The sequence below is a fragment of the Geotrypetes seraphini genome, chromosome 2 (assembly GCF_902459505.1).
Source record: "Geotrypetes seraphini chromosome 2, aGeoSer1.1, whole genome shotgun sequence".
Classification (NCBI taxonomy): domain Eukaryota; kingdom Metazoa; phylum Chordata; class Amphibia; order Gymnophiona; family Dermophiidae; genus Geotrypetes; species Geotrypetes seraphini.
The window spans coordinates 389,829,550-389,850,719 of record NC_047085.1 but is presented as its reverse complement, the minus strand read 5'-3'; the positions used below and the strand labels follow the sequence as shown (position 1 = coordinate 389,850,719).

General features: G+C 35.1%; 3 protein-coding genes across 4 annotated transcripts; all 3 read right to left on the bottom strand.

The window, feature by feature from the left end:
• Positions 1-6: 6 nt before the first annotated feature.
• On the bottom strand, positions 7-16,390 carry HOXA7 (homeobox A7). Of its 2 annotated transcripts, none has more exons than XM_033930784.1 (4): positions 16,085-16,390; positions 7,651-7,745; positions 2,915-3,504; positions 7-1,968 (listed from the first exon to the last, which is right to left on the bottom strand). In XM_033930784.1, exons 3-4 carry the CDS (start codon positions 3,294-3,296, stop codon positions 1,679-1,681), a joined length of 672 nt encoding a protein of 223 aa, XP_033786675.1. In that variant the 5' UTR covers positions 3,297-3,504; positions 7,651-7,745; positions 16,085-16,390; the 3' UTR covers positions 7-1,678. The 2 variants fall into 2 exon arrangements, with proteins under 2 accessions (XP_033786675.1, XP_033786676.1); XM_033930785.1 differs by having other exon boundaries at positions 275-1,968; positions 2,921-3,504; positions 16,085-16,386.
• HOXA9 (homeobox A9) lies at positions 9,217-12,543 on the bottom strand. Its single transcript, XM_033930782.1, has 2 exons — positions 11,479-12,543; positions 9,217-10,462 (listed from the first exon to the last, which is right to left on the bottom strand). The coding sequence occupies exons 1-2, from the start codon at positions 12,029-12,031 to the stop codon at positions 10,224-10,226; spliced, it is 792 nt and encodes a 263-aa protein (XP_033786673.1). The 5' UTR covers positions 12,032-12,543; the 3' UTR covers positions 9,217-10,223.
• Positions 16,391-16,722: 332 nt separating the features above from the next.
• Positions 16,723-21,170, bottom strand: HOXA10 (homeobox A10). The gene is made up of 2 exons (XM_033930773.1): positions 20,348-21,170; positions 16,723-18,854 (listed from the first exon to the last, which is right to left on the bottom strand). Exons 1-2 carry the CDS (start codon positions 21,168-21,170, stop codon positions 18,580-18,582), a joined length of 1,098 nt encoding a protein of 365 aa, XP_033786664.1. The 3' UTR covers positions 16,723-18,579.

The following is a 21,170-nucleotide window of genomic DNA, read 5'->3' as shown; positions in this document are numbered from 1 at the left end:
TAAATGCCTCTATTGTGAATGAAGGATAAATCGGAACACATAGAATCATTCTACTTTAAGGTTTATTTTTCTACAGTGTCATAAAACTACATATCTGGCATTATAGTCTAAAAGGGCAGAGATTTCACATATTTTTAAAATATAAATTATTGGGGATTTTCAGTATGGAAGTTCAATATTCATGTTTCCATTACATGTATTATAAATTCTGAAAAACTATTATGGCATTTTCTCTTTATGAACAATTTCATAATAAACACAACTCATGGTCATTCAGTATGATATTTATTTTCTGTGTGACAGAAAATGCACTTTACAATGGATGATACTTGAACACGGTATCATTTAAACAAAGTTAACATATTTACTCTCCCAACCCCTACACGTTACAGCATCACATGAGATATCAAATGTTCACAAAGAACACATCAAACAAAACACATTGTAACATACAACTTATGAACATTTTTAGTCAAACCTTCAAGGTGGATTTATAGATTTATTATTATTTTTAGGTTTTATTTTTATTATTATTATTTTTTTTACAATAGATCATGCTACAATATTAGCAAATTTATTACATACTTTCTTGACAATGATATGATCTGGCAATTGAAGTTCACCATAAAATAAATGAGAAAAAATTCAGGTATACAGCATTTATTATTGTAGTAAAATTAGTGTTATTAGCAAATACAGTCATCAGAATGTGATTCTATCTCAGCTTTCAAAAGCGATGCAATAGTGAAATGTTTGCAATTTTTGTAATAAAGATTCCGAAGAAGAAGCGGGCAGAGCATATTTGCAAAAGTAGTGAATTCAGCGGGAAAATTGTTCTTTAAAACAGTAACTTTTATTTGGAGAATAATAACAACAGCCTAAAACAAAAAAAACAAACCAGTGTCTAGTGTCTTCTATAGGATTTCTGGGATATTGGATATGCATTTAATTAAACTTTTATAAATTCAGCATTCTGGATATCAGACTAAAGCTATTGAAATCTGCTCTTTTCTAAAAGCGCTAAGTAATGTACAAGTGTATGCTATCTTTTTAGGTTGTTCAAACACAGTTTTCTAAATCAAGTAAGTAGGTAGGTGAAACAAGAATTAGGTAGTTTAGTAAATTAGGTAGTACACATCAATGCATCAGTGGTTATTATTTTTTTATTATTATTATTTTCACAGGCAGCCATTTCTAATTGGTGTTTTAGTATATTTACAGCAATGCTATTTTTAGGTCTAACAAAAGGTAAATATTAAACAAGAATATAAAGTTATTTATTTCAGTTTTTAGGTAGTTTAGGTAAACCTAATGCACTTACCCTTGGGCATTGGCTAAAGATTATTCATGGTAGGTAGTTAAATCTGGAAGTTATACATATTTTGTGTGCAATTAGCAGTTATTTCACTCATGAAAAGAAACAATTTCGAAACTGAAAATGACTTTTCCAAACTGAAAATTCTTATAAAGCTGTACCATACACATTTGGGTGACTGTGAAGTTACAGTTTGGGAAACATATGCTCCTGGAACCTGTAATGTTCATTTGAAACGATCTATAAATTTATTAGAAAGGAACAGTGTTTATCTTAGAAGAACAGTCCTCCCTAGAAGTATCTTTAACCAGACAACTGTCACGTGCACACATAATAACACAGATTGCTTCTTTAGATGGGAGATTATTCTTCCTCAACTTTTTCTCCAGCTGCTGCTGCTGCTGCTGCTGTGTCTTCACTTGCAGAAGGGAGACTGCTGCTGCTGCTGCTGTTGCCCTCCTCCTTGTGCTCCTTTTTCCATTTCATCCTCCTGTTCTGAAACCAGATTTTGATCTGCCTCTCCGTGAGACACAGAGCATGAGCGATCTCTATCCTCCGCCTGCGAGTTAGGTAGCGGTTAAAGTGGAATTCCTTCTCCAGCTCCAGAGTCTGATAGCGGGTGTAGGTCTGTCGACCCCGTTTCCTGTCTGGACCTAGAAACATACAAACATTTACACCTATTACAACCCCGCTGAAGAGAAGCAAGGCAAGGTTTTTTCTTTTTTCCTCTTAGAATTTTACTTTCTTTTATCTGTTGAGATAAGTCGCAGCCAGCTTATTTGTGGACTATGAAAAAAAAAACAAAAAACGCTGAAAGACACGAAGAGTAAATTAAGAGCACCTTGTCATATACCAGTCAGGCTTTACACTTCATATGATTTTAACAATGTCTAAAAGTACTCTGAGATTCCACAGGGAAGCAATTTACTGATTTTGTATTCTATTTTGAACTTTTTTTAAAAAAAAAATCTGTATTATTATTTCTTTCTTAAACGGTCATCTTTTTACACTGAAAATAAAATACATATTACAAAACAAAATGTGCATTATGTGAACTTCGCCCCCACCTCCTTCTACATATTCAAAAGATTTAATTAGCAGCTTTCATAGAAAATAAACAATGTTTTCCATTTACAGTCACTATTCTGCCTTCACTGATTTTTTGCATTTCATTTCTGCTTTTTTTCCCCTCCCTTCCTCCTCTCCCTCTTTGGCTATCATTTTATCCTTTTTTTTTGTTGTTGTTCTTTTTTTTTTTTTCTAGGAAGATATAATTATCCTGTACTTTATCTCAGGATAGTACTGCCAGGTTAAGAGTCAGAAAGGCAGTTCTTAATACTTATTTTTTTAAAAAAATATGAAAATTTAAATATAAACAAACACGGTTACATTTCCAAAAGCAAACAGAGTTAAATAAATTTACGAGGACAGAACCCATTAATTGGGCTATAAAAAGTTTTATGATGCTCATTTACATACAATGCCACGGGCTTTCTACGCAATGGCGCCTCTGCTATAATTAAAACCATAAAGGCTGCACTGACAGTAATTCTGGCCACATATTTGCCTGACTGCCATAGATTTTGCCCTCTAGCTTACCCATACCTGAAGACCTCATCCAAGGGTATATCCGGAAATTGCTCTCAGCTTGGGTGTGCAGGTTTGTCTCATCCGATTTTTCACAGCTGGATTTAGTTACATCATTGCAGAGGACTGGAATGTTCTGATCAAAGGTGGAACAATGCAGGTTGTACGCATCTGAAGCAAGACTGTATCCAGATGAAAACGGATTCTGATATATTGTACTGTTCACATTGTACAAGCCAGGCATGGAGGATGGGAAAGCATTAGTGCCTGGTCCATAGGCGGTTCTTTGAGAGTTGGTAGCAAAAGAGCAAGAAGTAGGCTCTGCATTTTGGAAAAGAGAAGCCCCCGTCGTATATTTGCTGAAAAGAGCATTCACATAATACGAGGAACTCATATTTTGACCTGTGATTTGTTGTCCGGTAGGCTTCAGTGTCGGTTTTACGAGGTAGCGTGATATATGATAACATTACACCCCCAGATTTACACCAAACCCCATTTTCTTTTGGACTGAGCTGTCTCTCGCACGTGATCAACCATATGACCACATCATCCAATCTCCTCCGGCATCACAGGTGGTATAGATCAGGGAGTCTCACTGTGTCCTGTAATGTAAAGGGAAGAAGAGCAAATCATACAATATCTAGCATAGCTAACACAGTTTCATTTCTGGACCTGCTTTTATTATCTGTATGCTTTTTGTGAAGTGTAGTAAGTAGATAACTTGAATTATTTTTCAGCTACGCTAAAGCTTAGGCCGGCAATGCTTGTTTTTATTAACCTGAAACGTCTCTGGTTCTGTATTATTGCATACATTTTGGTTTCACTATAAGATGTCTCTCGTCTAGTTTTAGCCTTCCTTTTTTTTTTTTTTTTTTCTTTTCTAGCCACGATGTTAAACACAAATCAAGCTACACAGACATTATTTCTGTACTTCTTATAGATGTAATGCAGGCATACTCGGAAATAGTAAACAACAGGAACTGCAGTGAAAGTCAGAGGATGATCCAGTGAAAGGATGCTAGATTTTAGATGTTTCATCTAGTTATGATTTAATACGAGTTGACCAGGCTGGTACATTATCCATAGTATTTTCAATTGTTGCCAGAAAGCTCAATATTTTGTGTCTTTCCTTTGAAAACTCTTTCGAAAAAAATCTCATTTCCTTTTTTTTCTGTACGTTATATGTCAAACTGAAAGATGATCTAAATACTGTACATTCAAGATCAAAATAAAGCATGTGTATTTTTGTTCACGCTCTCTGCATGCAAAATAAACTATTTTACCTGTGTAAAAGCTTTAGTAATTTTTTTTTTAAAGTATAATGATAAATACTGAGAAAATAGCATTTTTGTGCATAGTTTTCAATAAATAAGTAACGATAGTTTAACGGTACTGTGCATTTTAGTAACTTAAATCTGGCTTTGAAGACATCTTTTCAAAACATCATGCGGATTTTGGACTCATCAGATGAACTGGCCGTTTGCTTTGTGCTGTGACACCTACCTTTAGCTCTGCCTTGAGATGGTGGGACTGGATATAGAAAATATTTCTTCATTTGTAAACACCATAGTATTCCAGCATGAAGAAAGGCTTCCCATCCTCTAACGCATCGTAAAATGACGGCTTTCCTCAAACACAGAATTCTGATTAAGGCCGCTTTTACTGCCCTACTCTATTGCACCATAAACTGGAAGGACTACAATAGAATTGCCCCGGAAATTCTACCGTCAATTATAGACTTTAGTTCCCTGTGTACAAAGAACTTCTCACCATTTCAGCTTGAATCTGGTACCATAGTTTTCACGGTTTTGTGTTTTTTGGTTTTTTTTTATTCACGTTTGAAAATAGAAAGACCTACTTTAGAATCATTCAGAAATCAACATCTGCGGGAGCTATTTTGGCAAGGAATGATATTTAAAATGTAAGTGATGTGTTTTTCTCTAAACTGGTAAAGTACAGATAAATGCCACGGCTGGGGCAATGCGAGCTAATAATTGTAAATTTGAAACAGGGCTAATACTAACTACCGCTTTCAACAAAGTCAGGTCTGCATTTCTTAACTTTAAGTACAGTGGAACTTGGATTTCCTTCCTGCCTTTCGGGTTATGCCAAATTTGACAAAATATATAGAGAACTCTCCCCCCCCCCAAAAAAAAAAGCTTTCTTTAAGAAATAAGAAGGCTTAAAGATAAATGAATAGAAAGGGGGGGGGGGGAGATGCTCGTGAAGATCAAAGGGATTGAATTAGACCAGGATTAGACCTATAAACTGTACTTCACGGTGACACACCAAATATTCGAGAAAGAAACAGCACCAAGAACAACAAAACCCCAGAACCAACGTCTGGACTTCAAGCAGTTCTAATAGAAACCAGTTACTGAGATGAGGGACTCATAAGTGGCATTCACATTTCAGCTATGTAAACAAAGGAGTGTTCCCCATTTGGGGTGTTTTGTTGTTGTTGTTGTTGTTTTCTGGTTTTATAATAATTATTATTTTTTTTGTTTCTAAAAATAAATAATTAACATTTCCACCTTGGGAGGAAATAATCTTGCACTGACTGGTATCCTTTTGCTCTCAAGCTGAAAACACGATTTTAAAAAAGCAAGCATTTTAGAACTGCTTACATTGGGGGAACATCATCTATATGTAAATACTTCCTGGAGGGGGTGGGGGGCTTCAGAAGTGTGCAACAATTACACAATAATCATATTTCAGTAATAGGACCCTGTAAGTCTTATGCTCACTTATGCTTCTGACAGAAATCTTCAATTCAGGCTTTCCTTTCTGTGGTCAAAAACTTAATAAAACAGATTTTTCTTGCAGAAAATAGATTATATAAAAAAAATATGTCTGTGGGAAATATTATTGTCCCTGTTTAGAAATAGAAATATGTTAATTATTTCTAGCAATATTTTTGCAGTTGCATAAAAATTAAGAAAGAATAAACACAGAGCTGGGATATGATATGCAAAGTTTAGGTTAAAAAATTTTAAATGCTTGTTTTCTTCAAATAATTTTAATGCTACAAATCTCTATTTAGCATACCAACCATTTATGTTTTTATAAAATAAATATAGTTTAAAACTTTTATTTTCAAAATGATTTTTATTATGGATATGAACAATCCAACCGCAAAGAAATCAATATACATCCACGGTGAAATAAGAAATTATCATCTACTTTCCAGATGTAAATGAAATGAAATTACCGGGAATGCCTTCTTATTAACTGCAAACTGATTTAGCAAAAATGGCATACTTCAATGTGGTAGCTGCAAAACAGTCCAAGAACTGGATATCTGAGATTAAAAAAAACAAAAAACACTCCTACTAGAAATGTGGGCAGCCTTGATGTTTTCCATTAAATAAGCCAAGTAAAAAAAAACCTGCCAACGCATAAGGGGGAAGAGAGGTTATGACTAAAGCTAAAAGGTTTTTGATTCTGAAATATGAATCATAACTGCTTATTCTGTCCAAATCTTAAACATTTTACATTCAGAATAGAAAAGAAATTCCCTTATCGGTCACATTAAGTATGTAATTGTTCATCTTGTTTATCATGCTTATTGCCTTATATTAAAAGAAATGACTTAAAACAACATCCCGCACTGCTTTATACAATCTTTATAGTTCTTGTGTTGTTTTTCTTTTTCATTCCTTCTCTTTCTTTGAAAGGAAGGCCTTTTAAATATAGTATAGCCACTCTCCACAACGACATATTTATGGCTGCTAAGGAGGAAAAAAATGCAGCTAGTTCCTAATACAAAAATAAAACCACTGGCTTATAGTCAGTCAAAGTCTAAAATAGGGATAAGGAAAGATCTGCTTTTGAATTTTAGCATTAAGATGTAAAGCTTTCTTAGGCCGCTAGACCGTTAGATTACCCAGCATAGGTGAATAAAGTTGCCAGTGTTTGAATGGGCCTGGCATTATCCCTGAGAGCAGAGCAATGGTTAACAAAGGAAAACTGCTCAAAGAATGTCAGTGCCTTGTAAGCATGTATAGCTTTGAAACCTTAGGGCGACAGATCCACAAAAATTATTATTTTAAAACCTGTTTCATTAAAGACCAAGATATTTGATCAAGAGCTTGCAAAATTTCGATCATAAAGGCATGGGTGATATTCAGAATTGCTATTATTATTGTGTTTAGTATTGTGAATTTAATTAATGAAAACAAAACGAATTTTCGGTATGTTATATCAACCTGAGGAAATATAATTTGCTGGATGTTTTAAAATACCAGCTACACTATAATCCTGTAGTAATATGCAAATTAAGCACAAAAATCTAACCTTGAAATATTAACGGTGTGAAAATACACTGCACCGTTAACTCCAAATAACAAAAATTCTCTTGTTAACAGTGGATTTGCTATACTTAAAATTCTGACACAATAAAACCCTTCTCAGTGGCCTATCACATTAATGTATAGATCAATAACTCTGCTGAAAACAAATCTATAATTTAAAATTTGGATGTGGTCCAAAAATCGACATTTTAGGTGCTTCCGGCAATCCTAAAATCGACATTTTAGATGCCTCCAGCAATCCCTTATAGAGGGCTGCAGGACTGATTTGAAGATCTTTCCATGGAATAATACTGCCATCTGCTGTTCCACATCGGCAATTGCATGATAGAAATGAGTACATTTGCCATTGCAATTTGCATTTTGCACCAAATAAGTACATAGGTTCTGCTTCTAGTAAATAGTCGCACACATAAAGGAGTTCCCAATTTTACTTACTGAGAATTCATTAAAAGATAAAAGTCTGGTTTCTAGGATGCACTGAAGAGGATGAAGGCCAATAAAAGATAGCTGTTTCCGGACACCAGCATTATCTGAAGCAGCCAGACAAAACAAATGAAAAGGCTTCTGTAGAAAATCTTAATTGTGGCTGGACAGTTGTAAATTCATTAAGAGCCAAATTCCAGACAGTTTGCAGACCCGCCATTTATTACACGCTCTTAGTTCTGATTCTTTGAAGTCTCTTCACTCTGCAACAACAGAGGGCGTCCCAACATCCTCAAACCAGTAAACCAGAATCAATAATATCGTTCCTTTCTGCACACTAAGAAATACAACCCTTCTTATTAATAACAACATACCAAGCTAATAATTGTAATAATTTGTTTTCCCACAGGTCTGTTCTTCTGTAATATTTATAATAGTTTCCTAAGTTTTGTCTTTAACCCTCCAGCGTTTTACACACCATAAACGGTTACAACAGTCATTTTCTTTTATTGCACTATATGGCTCTGAATTTCCCCAACAACATCCTCTGTCAAGACTTGGGACTGAAGTGATCTGACCTGTCCATTAAAAAATATAAAATAAAATAAATGAATATTATTTTTTTAACCCTGGCACTTGTTCTAGTATTTGCAAACAATGTTTGTTGATTTTGTTTGAAAGGACACGCTGGAGCGTTTTTGGAGGAAATCAAAGCGTGAATATTGCCTTCCTAGAGCTGTAAGATGTCCGCCCAAGGCTGAAATATCTTTAGGGTAACTCATTGAATTATGCATTTTATTTTATTTTTCAATCTGAACATCTTTCATTCTAAATACTCCTTTGTCTGATTCTTTTCTGTTTGTATTTTCTTTATGAATGCTACACTTTTCTATTCATATACCATTGTCATCTGATTTGATAAAAGTAACATTTATATCTGAAGTTATAGCTTGAGAAAGATTTGCCTTACTAATGTTTTAGCCCAATTTTTGAATATGCAAACATATATTCGTGTGTGTGTGTGTACTTCTATTTGCATTTATATACATATATATTATATGACTAAATAATCATAATTTGAGCATGATAAAGAATTAAAATAAAGTACAGTAGATTCAACTATATATATATTTAATCACATTGCATTATTTCATGTTTTATTAATTTAAACTGCTTAAATAACATAATATGTCTGTATTAGACTCACCAACTGACAGGATGCTTTCATTGCTTAAAAGTCATGTAATTATTGGACTCTTAGATTTTCTTTCTAAATTTACATTCCTAGCAATTTAAAGCTTGTGAACGGATCACTCTGAGCAGCAAATAATATTTTTTTAAAAAAAATATGCTGCTTTTTATACTTTTGCACACAGTTCCTTCTACATCCGGGTGCTTAGCTTCCTTTATCAAGGATGATGGCAAGTGCTCTTAAGGACTAAACAATGGTTGGTTGTGGAATTCCTTAACTGCTTCTCTCGTGCCAATATAATGTTCCATCTCCCCAGATTATAAATAGTCTCGTCTTATTTAATTAAAAATAAATCACCAAAATAAAAGAATCAATATATTTTATTTGGCAAAAAGTTAAATATTTCAGCACAACAATTTGGTCAGTAGGCCATGAGGTAACTATTGCAAAATATACAGTGTACGTTTTGAATAACATAATATTTTATGTGTTAAAATAATACAAATATGCTATAACCAAATGTGTGTTTATAGTGTATAATTTATTATCAATAAAATTAACTTCATTACAACGAGCATCAAATTATTTGATTAAAATATAACATAAATTGTAGGTAGTTACCCTTTATTTTCACATATATGTATAGCTCCTAAATCTGATAACTTGCTCACTGGTGCAAAAACAATATTCAAGCTAATCAGCTTATTTACTTTTATTTTCTCTAATATATAGATTATATATACAACTGACAAAGACAGTACTATATCAATTGTGCATACTAAAATATTTTGCGTTGAAATAGTTGGGGAAACCATGATTGCTATACATCCCGAACAGAATGACTTTTTGCATTGGGATATAGATTTTTACAATAACAGGTTAACTGTCTAGTTACAGGAAAGACTTATTACACTACAGAGCTATACCCTATGCAACTTTATATATTAAACAACCTGAGTTCAAATTGAATTCTAGCTTACACAGTCACAAAAGTGTACAGCACCCAAGCACATAAGTTGAGTCACAAACATAATTACCACGGTAAAACACAGTATTCAAGTATTAGAGCAGAATTTCCTGCCGCACAAACAGCAAATAAAACAAACTACACATATACTAAACTATACAGTCCATCAATAATTGTGCATTATGAAAAGGTAGTTTCTGTAAGTGAAGAACAGGTAGATTTACACAAGCCAACACATAGCCATCTGCACAAATGTCCTCTTTCTTTTCCTATTATATTTGTAAAATCAAAGAATTACAATACCTCATAGTACTGGAAACCGGGTACAGTAAACTTAGGAATCTGCCAGAAAAAAAATGAGGCCTGGATACAGTCACATTGTGTGTTGGTGGGGGTGGGGGGAGCTTTATTATCAACTTGGTCACTTCATTCGTCCTTTGATCGGTCCTTGTTGATTTTTTTCATCTTCATTCTCCTGTTTTGAAACCATATTTTGACTTGTCTTTCAGTCAGATTAAGTAATCTGGCCACTTCATATCTACGGTCTCTAGTAAGATACATATTGAACAAAAACTCCTTTTCCAATTCCAGCGTTTGGTGTTTGGTGTAGGGACAGCGTTTTTTCCTAGTGGATCTTGCATGTAGCCAATTAGCAGATGGATTATCTACAAATAAAATTAAATCGTTCAGTTAAAAAAGGTTTAAAAACTTAAGTAGCATGAAATCCTGTAATCCTGATTTTTTTTTTTCTTATGGTGCATAGGCATACATAACTTTGCAGTCATTATTGAATAAAGGGCTTATAGAATGGCTAGACATAATGGAATCAAAATACAGACACATGGAGAGGTCAGATAGGAGATGCAGTAAAACCTTAGTTCACGCCTACTTTCTCCTCTTTATTTTAGGTATGGAATGTAATTTTAAAATAAACATTTACCTTTAGTGAAACCTCAAAGAGGTGCAATGACATTACAAAAAACATTGCTTGGTCATCTGGATGTTTTCCATAAACATATTCCAACAAGAAGACCAGCAAAATCATTTCAGCTGGAACACTCAAAATTTGACTTTGCTGGTGAATATATGTGCATAACCCAAAGTACTGTATGCAAATGAGTGAAATGAATCCTGCTCTAAAGATTTAAAATAATCATATGCAGACCATGCCAAATTTAAACACACACTTGCATATATAATTTATGCACACACATACACACACACACACATAATTTAAACACACACATAAATTTGGTCCCACTCACACACACACATATAAATTTGGCATGATCTTTAGATATAGCTGTTTGTATATTTATGAATTTTTAGCAAGATCATATCCTCAGTTATGTTCCTGAAAGCTGCCTGAAGGGCTAGGTCTATTGATTGTCAATTTGTTTGTGAAAATCTAGTAACACAACTTTTTTTTTTCCTATTTGTTATCCTGTTGTATATTTAAGATGTATAATATACAAATGGATTGCACATCGTTGTTACACTGAGGCATACTGCAAACACAGCATGCCTAGCCCTTTGTCTACATGCATTCTATGAAATTAGGATGGTATGAGTGCAAGATTATGGAGGAATGGCACTTACTCAACCCTCTGATGCCCTTTCATAGCCTGCCTTGATGGAGACACCCTGGCTTGTCAAGCAGATTCTGTAAATTTGTACTTACTTGGATCAATCGGAGGTTTTTCTCCGTTTGTCTCGCTGTCCCCATTGTTTTCAGAAAATACACCTTCGCAGGTTTGCTTATCCCTCTCAGCTGGCGAGGATCCACAAGCATAGTCAGATAGAGTCAAGGTGTGAGTGTCAAACGTGGTACAATCTCCCCTCCTGGCCGAGATCGGTTCAGGTTTAATGCCGTAATGCCTGCTGGAAGGTAACCCAGGGAAGGAGAGGGATCCGGGCATAGGCTCAAGCCAGGAGCGCATGTACCTGCCGTCTGGCGCTGTCATTGGTGCCTGGTGATGCACATACGGATGGTACACAGCGGGAACATTGCCGCTGCTTGGGGGATGCACTGGGTTCCAAGAGGTGCTAAACACGGAAGTTTTCGATTGAAAGCTGCACGGGGTGAACTCAGGGTGCTCGCTGAGTGCTGCCTGCCTCGGCGTCTGAGCCAGAGCACCAGAGGCATATCTGGACTGTACCAGATCTTCACTCTCGTGAATTATGAACGAGTCCACATAGTAATTGCTGAGTGTCCCAGAAGTCGACATTGCCATTCAACAAACGGAGGAGGACCGTCTGAAATTATGAAACTGCAGATTTCATGTAACAACTTGGTCCTAGGAAGAAGTACAGTCACCTAATAAGTTGAAGGCTGCCCGGTCCCTAATTGGTTGTCGGGGGTCACGTGACCGTGCAGCAGAACAATAAAGTATAAATCAGTCCGCAGGCTATTAATGGGTCAGTGTTTTCTAGTCATAATTTTTATAGCAAAGCCATATGTTTTTTATGCAAAGGGATATTTGAGTTATACGATAAAGTTTGTTTTAATTGTGGCCAACTGAGATTAAAAGATCAAATTTTGTATTATTAGTCCTTTAAAGCGGACTATTTTATATCATAATTAATCATACCATCAGAGGCTGCTGTTCCTAGCGAAAAACCTTGCGATCGAGACCTTCACATAAAAATTATACAATAATTGAAGCAATAAAAAAGCAAAATAGCAGTTGCACTATACTGTATTTAAATACATATTTATGATATTTCATAAGGAGTTATTGTTTCAGAAGTCACGGGGTTGTTATTAAGTCAGTAACTATAAGCATTTTCATTTGCATTGCTGGGATCCACAGCAGAAAAAAATTTATGAGTGTTTCGAAATATTAAATTATACTATTGTGCCTGGTTTTGGAATTAACTGTGAATGATATTGTTCGGTTCAGTACAGAGCTGGCTGCGATTGGGAAATAAACGTGAAATTCAAAAGCCCCGGCTAAACTGAGCTGCATTGCACGCCCCAAATAATCCAGTCAAACCAGGGACATAAGACATATTTTCAAATCGATATGTGCATTTGCATTTTTATAGACTATCAACTAGACCTAGATGTATGAGATAGCCTAATAATTTGAATTCTCAGACAAATGTAGGATAAACTACAAATTTTATTCTAATTGTATATCTAGATGAATATAGAAATGAATTAAAATATACATTCATTAAGATTTGAATGTATAGCTGCTGGCATAACTACACCTATTTGTGTGTATATGTTGGTATGCACAAGTATGTAACCCATACTCTTACCTCACAAATAATAATTAAAATAAGCACTAACTTTATAGCATTATTTGAATAAGAAGTAAATAGTATTTCAATGCATTCTGTGATTCTATGAACCCCTTAAGGACTTCTTAAATGCAACTGGTATCATATACAAAACAATAGAGCCACTTAGATTAAGACATGAACAACTTTGCTCTTTATTCATTTTTAGATATAAATATTATTTTATGTGCCTATAATCATAGTTTAAGTGTGTCTGAAGTAATATAGTTGAACTAACTCAGCTATTTAAACTTGTTAAAGCATTAGCCCATTTGTGTATTTCTATGAGATATTAAAAAAAAAAGAATGTGCATTCCACTTCCTTTAAGCTAACATTTTTAATATATGGGTTGCAAGCCAAAGAAATGGAGGGAAGACGGAGAAAGGAGGGTGGAGGATGGCGGAGGATTAAGAGACAGGAAAAGAGGGAGGGATAGAGAGGGGGAGGGGAGAGAAGGAAAGGGGTATATTGATAGGAGGGACAAAAAAAAGTGTTTCTTAATGCGGCTAATATCTATACGTGTGTCCATTACAATAATGCAAAAACTGAAAATCTGTCTATTTCTGGATGCTTCCTTAATTAAATGTTTTGCATTTAGCAGAACATTTCCACTTCTAGTCTTATTGACAAAAGCAACTATTTAATTTGGTAGAACGCCCTTTGACTCACTGAGCATATAGCATCAATACAGGCGGAAGGTTACAATCCTTCACCATAAGTAATAGGGCCGCAGATCAAGTCCAGTTTTATGAATTTTAAAACATGGTTCTATATTCTTTTCTTAATATGACAACCTGTATTTAGGATTTATCAATGGTAAATATATTGTTGTGTAGCAATTGATTTGAAATTGCCAGAAACTGTTCCTTATATACATACATATATAAATTTCAATATTTTAAATTAAATTATATATTTGTGTTTGCATGTTCTCTATTTTGAAACGTTTCTTATTAGCTTCCCCTTGGTATTGTATCGCTTTGATTTTCTTGTTTTGTTTTGCAATAACCCATCAGATTTGCTACAAAGATATAGCCTCTTTTCTTCAAACAGGACTGTTTTATGCTTGTTGTAAGAAGACTTCAAGAAGATTAGACTGGCATCCTTCATCTACGGTCAGAAAATTTTTAAAAAGCAGAAAAGATGCTTCAAAGGAATCCAGATTTTAAAAACGATTTCTCAAGTGGGAACAAATGAATTACTAAATATAAACATAGTTATTATTTTTAACTGTGAGACTTGTCGATAACCATTTTCCATCAGCAAGAAAGATTTTCAGATTTTCTGTTTAATAAAGACAACATAACATTTTCTTTGAGTTTTCTTTTAATATGAATATTAGAATGTTTACTCTGAAGTGTAAGGTTTTTCTCATTTACATTTTTACACAATCTAAAATGTATAAGATATTAATGACAAAAATTTCAATAAATACTAATCAGTAATGCATTAGAATAACTGCTACTTAAAGCTGAGTGGTATTAGCTGAAATAGTTAATAGACACAGATTATTAAAACAAAAATAATAAGCTTCCAGAGATACTGCTCCTAGTGATAAATTAGTTAGCTTTTTGGTTCTGTACTTTCCTTTTTATGTTGTAATTATTAAATAGGTATAATTTTCATCTTTCATGATTTAAAACAACATATTTGAGGAAAACACATGGTTTTATTCAGTTCAAGAAAATTCTAGGCTGTAGAGATCGTAAACATATAAAAGGGTATTTTCAGTATTGATAGAATTTCCAAAATATTAAACAAACAGATTATTTAAAATTTTCAATTATAAAAATGTGCTACTAAGCAAAATATATTTTTCTAAGCATATAAGACCCTGGTTTTTATGTTCTTCATTCATAATTAGGAAAAGTGGTGTCCCTTTTAAACTAATTTTTAAAGAAAGAATGCAAAAAATAATTTCCTCCCTCATAATTTAGAATGCACACAGTCATTAATGTTTGGATTGAGATTTCTTCAGGAAGCTTCTGTTCATACTGAATTTCGGTAGCAAGAGCGCCTATATAATTTCTTCTATTACCTTCAGCATTGTTAAAGCACAATTTTTCTGAATCCAAAATATAGTCTAATGGATTTCTAAAGATTTCTAAATACATTACTTTGAAAAAAAGGTTTCCACGGACTCAAAGAAAAAAAAACAAAAACCCCAAAACAGTTCGAATTCCGGTACAGAACTATAGTGCGGGTCATTATTTATCTCCCTAACTTATTTTGAAGTTGTGAAAAAAGCTTAAAACAAAAGAGGTGCGCCTGTATTTCATGTCTGGGCATTTTACGAGCCATTTTAGGTTAGAGAACAGATATTGTGGCTTCCTTTATGCTCAGAGATAAATTTTCTGCGTGTCCTTAAAGCAGAGTTGCATTGCTGATGCTATTTTTGTTAAAGAGTATGTTTGCACAAAAGCCAGGCTGGCTGCTTCTCCTGGGCCCAGCGAGGTCGCTGTTGCACATTTGAGCTCAATGGAATGTCACCGCCTGGACACAATGTAATAATGATCGTAACCGAGGCCTTGCTAGCCAGAAACTGTTTCATTTCCATCATTAGGATAAAAAAAAAAATCGCTATTTTCTATGTACCTCTACCTCACCAGATACACTGGGGTGGGGGTGGGGATCCCGGATCCAATCTCTGGTGGTCCAGCGCGCATTTTCACGCCCCTACAATCAGAACATTCACAGGGAAGAAACAGAAAGTGGCAGAGCCCAAAAGCGGCCCTGCAATGCAGTAACACCTTAACACAAAAGCAAAGGATGCGCTTCCTTCCTTCCCCCCTTTTCAGTGTGAGGAAAATGAAATGTTTATCGGCTTATATTAAGCATTCACCACACATACATTGCAATGCAGAAGCAAGAAGACCAGCGGTGGATTACGTAACGCAGCACCGGAGCAAGTCTAGCCGTAAAGCATCTAGAAAAATACACACAGGGAGAGAGAGAGAGAGAAAAAAAAGTATTTGATAGAATCCAAACCGCACCTGACCTTGAAGGATCCTGCGAGATTAAAATCCAGGGAAGAGTTTGTTGCGCAAGTGCCACTCTACCCCTGAGTGATCTCTGCCGGGTTTAATCAAGGTGCCTGGCGTTTCCTGGAGCTAGAGGCAGGGAAGCGTTCCGTCTCAGAAACAATGGCATTGGGACTTGACGTCTAGATTCGCTTTTTTTTTTTTTTTTTTACACAAACTTTGCGCTACCTGCGTGGTGTCGATTTTAACTGAAGTAATTCGGGCAGTTTTTGGTTGTAGAGTGAAAAGTGCAGCCCCCAACAACATGAAACTACCTAAATCACCAGCAGTTCTGGTCTAAGTATTAGAAGCCCTGTTTTGATGTGACAGGCATGGATTCCGCTATAAAAAAAATATATAGTAATAATAAAATTCAGAAATGTAACTACAACCTTTTACTTCCCCCCCCCCCTTCTTCTTACATGTGAATATTAAGAGCATAGTCTAAATAAAAAATAAATAAATAAATAAAAATCCCCCTCCCTTCCCTTCAATGCAAAATAAAACCCTAAGAAAAGCTGCCTGGTAATGACACCTCATAAAAAGCTAAAAGGTTGCAATCAACACGGGTTCAAAGTCTATGCCCCTGAAATACATCAGTAGTTTAGAATTTTGCTTTTTTTTTTTTTGTTTCAATTACAGGAGCTGTTTCATGATTAAACACGTAGCAAAGCAGTGAATAAAAGATGTATTAATAATTCGGTTCAAGTGCAATGAAAGAAAATGTTAAAAAACAGATTATACTTTTTAGAAGAAACAGAGGTAGGCTGTTCAAAGAAGAGAAAGGAAACCTGGAACTTTATATTTCACGTGCTCACCTTTATCATTTCTCCAGGCCCCACATTTTTTTTTTTTTTTTTGCAGGAAAGGGTCTTCGGTGCACTAGAGTTCCAATAGGAGACTCAGCCCCCCACAAGCAAGAAAAAACTCGGTTGCTTCCTCTGTCTATCCAGTGCCTTACTCAACTGAAACCACTCGTCCAAGACAGCAACAATCCAGATATACTAGCAAGTCATAAAAGTGAACAAAAGCCGACAAACCTTACAGCACCATTGCTATATGGCCCAGACAAATTACGACTGTCTAGGTAATATTTAAATGGATTCTTAAAGTAATTGCAGGGGGTTTGAGCAACTATTCCTGTTGTAAAAGTTGTTACAGAGATAAAATAGAACCTGGGGATAAACAGTCACAAAAAAAAAGAGGTAAAATTAAAAGGATTCACATGTCTTTTATTCTTCCATGAGAACATAAACATTGTCTTTTCTCCACGCACAGCAGCATTACATTATTAATTTAATCCGGTTTAAGGTAAGGATTTAATATAGCTCGAACTAACATTTATAATAACGATAGAATGCATTTGCTTAAAACAGTATTAGCATTTTTTTTCCATAATAATAATTATAATATTAATATAATAGACATTTATACAAATTATTTTATAGAGTTTATTTTATTCCTCTCTCTCTCTCTCCCCCCCCCACCCCCCAAATTTATTTTTATTTTTTGCTTTTCCACATTGACTCTTCTATATACTTGCAACTTCACAGTATTCTGGTTATATGGACAGTTTCTCCCTTGTTTTCAGTTGCACTTCTGATAAACTTTTCAATTCACCTAGTGAGTGGAAGTGAATACATAGGTTCATATGTTTATTTTCCTCTTTGAGCCCGAGAGAAGTGTTGTGTGCTTGTCAGACGTTACCAAAGGTAACCTTATTTTTGGATGAAACTCCACTGATCCCACCTATAAACAAAAACTATATTTAAGTTAAATACCTACAAGCTGATAACTACTGAAATTGGGAGGTCAACCTTAACCGCTTAATACTTAACCAGTACCAGATCACACATATACTGAGGCTATCTCCTTGTTCAGTTTTCAGACTGTGTATTGGAACTAATAAAAGTACAAAATTGTAGAGAAGAGGAAAGCTCCCATCAGCTTATAGAAGCCCTTTTGTTTTCTCATAGCATAAGTATATTCAGAAGATGTTTCTTTTCACTTGCACTTGCAGTACACTTTCCTTCCCAAGGACATTTAGTTATGGCAAACATGAAAGTATAAAAATAAAAAAAATAAAAATAAAATTTCCTACACCTTGTAATTTCGAATGTTCATGCTATATTGGTTAGGATTTGTTCACTGTGACGATAAAAGCTAGCAGTTGTTCCCCATCCTCTGCCCTTCTCCCCCTTCAAAAAATGAAATTGTGGTGACCACAACAGTTATGAATGCAACGAATAGTCAAGGAAAAAGAAAAAAAAATACCCAAAATAAACATTTTTTAAGTAGACCTAATTTTGTGCAATTATGGCTTTTTCCCACATAAATAGCTCTAAAAGTGGTAGAACTATGGATATGCTGACACTATAATATAGCAGTTCAATCCATAGAGGCAGAATGATACCGAACGTCCCAGGGCAACACCCTCTGGCTCTTGAAATGATGGGAAATGAATGTAGGTTCATCATGAGAAATTAAAGTTGGCTGTCAGCTCTCGAATTCTGTTCTCCCGGTTCATCTTCTTCAGTTTCATTCTACGGTTTTGAAACCAGATTTTCACTTGTCTGTCCGAGAGGTGAACGCTGCGGCTGATCTCTAGGCGACGCTCGCGAGTCAGGTACATGTTGAAGAGAAACTCCTTTTCCAACTCCAGAGTCTGATGCTTAGTGTAAGGGCAGCGTTTTTTCCTGCCACTTTTTGCAGTCAGCCAGTTTGCTGTATTTTCTCCTTTTGCATTTCCTATTTTTTTTTTTAAGACAAGTGAAAAAGATATTACTAAATAATTATCACCCTGGTATACTACTACTAGAAGGGGGGATTGTGAGAGTAGGTAGGTCATAGCTTTATTCATCGGTGGAACAGTTTCCCTTTGACGTTGAGAATAGGGTTGCTGATTTTTGGGGGGAGGGGGAGGGGGTTGCTTATCTTGTAAGAAAACACTTCAGGAAAATAAAATAGAAAAAAAAACACATTGCAAACCCCTACCATAATCAATTTGTGAGCTTACATATTGTTCCATAGCAAAGGGGCATGTAGATGTTTAAAAACAAATCGGGTTAATATAATATAACATAATGCAATACTATGCTTGCCTTATGGACATTTGTCTGCAATGGGAGAAATAGCACATTAGCAGATAAAAAATAAAACAACAGAATTTTCAAGGTTCCTAATTTAAATCACATAATAATAGTATTAGAGATATTAATGTACAAATATATGGATATAATTATCTACATTGTAGCAATGTTGAGTAAAACTTCATATTCAATAAGGACTGTTTTAATATTTACGTGTATTTAGCCAATTTATTTTATCCATTATGTCTGATACTTTCTTTTATTGCAAGTCAATTTATATTTTTTCAGACACCAACAAAACGATTTAGTCAAAACAAAAAAAAAAAAGGTTATAAAATGTTATTTTAGTGTTCAACTTTTTATATTTAAATATAAAACATTTTTTTGCATATGTATCTGTGTTGGGGAGAATTGTATTTGGACATAAACATATTATACATATTTGTGAACATACTCATTGTACTCATTGTTAACTGTATTCCATTTCTTTTTTTAAGGTTTTCTAAGTTAAAGACTTGTATACTTTGCATACATTTTATTTTTCAGTCAAGGTCATTTTTTTCAGCCTGAAACCCTGCAGATAATGGTTTTGTAAAGGTCTAGATGTCTGAAAATGAAGAAATCAAGCACTTATTTATTTATTTATGTTGGCAATTTAAATGCCACTACTATAAAGAAACCAAGAAATTATGGATTCTATTTTGAACTTGTTGAATTATATTTAAATGTAATTTTTTTGTTTGGTATAAGGTAGTCATTAGTCGAGTTTGCTAACAATTTACAGAGGGATATGTCAATGCATATTATTTTGTTTAAAAACATTTTGGATTATGAAATATAACTTATCTAGTTTATAGATTTATTTAAAGGATCAACCTGCTGAATATTTCGGATATTTTATAAATATCCATGTTATTTGCTAAGGTAGAATTAAAGATCAACACAAAGAGCTTGCTTTATTTTAACTATTAGCTGTATTTAAATGCTTTATCTTACAGAGCTAGGAAGGTACAGCTTACAGATGAATATTTCAGAACAACTGCATGCCCGAATATTATTTTAAAGTTAATAAAGTCACATAAAAAACCCCCTTGGTGTTCGCTTTGATTGCTTCTTATAATGCATAATCTACAATGGCTCTCCAAGGCTTACCTATGGTTTCTTTCTCAGGAGAGTGTTTACTGCTTTCTGAAGGAGATGGAGAAGATTCTTCCGCAGCCGAGAAGGAAGCCCGAGTCTCTTCTCTCTGGGAGCCGCAACCCAGGTTACTGGGGGATACATCTTCATTCTCTCTCCTCCCGGATTCCGCTGAGGCTGAAGCCAAAGATGGAGGCGTATCGAAACGAACTTGGGGCTGCGGTGTAAACTGGGAAGCAACAATTTGTCCAGCGTTATAGCTCTTCGAAGTGCCATAAGCCTGTGATAAGCGGAAGTAGCCTGGGACAGGGACCCCACTCACATTAGTCATAGAGCAAACCTCAGCAGTAAGCCTGGGGAAAACAGACAGATCAGATGCAGTTGAACCTTTAGGACATTTATCTGAATCATAGAGGCAATAAGAGTTCTCCTCTTTAATGCTTTGAGTAAAGGAGCAGGAGGTTGCCTGCTGGCTCTCGGACTGTTCCACACGGCAGGACCTTGGGGGATCTAGCCAAACCTCCATGCCCGGCATATAAGGATGAGAAGTGGGGATCATATTTTGGGAAGTACCTTCATTTCGTTTGCTCAAAACTGGAAAAAGTCCGCAGCTTTGCAACCCATAGGATAGATCGGACGCCTGTGGCAGGTAAACCCCACTACTCGGATAGTAACCACCACCACCACCACTACCTCCTCCTCCTCCTCCTCCTCCTTCCCCTCTGCTTCCACTGATTAAAGAGTCTACCAAAAAAGAGTTTGCAGCCGGGCTCTCAGAGCATGACATTGTTGTTGAATAATTTGGCGAAGGGAGCAGATAGTCCTTTCTGGCTGACAT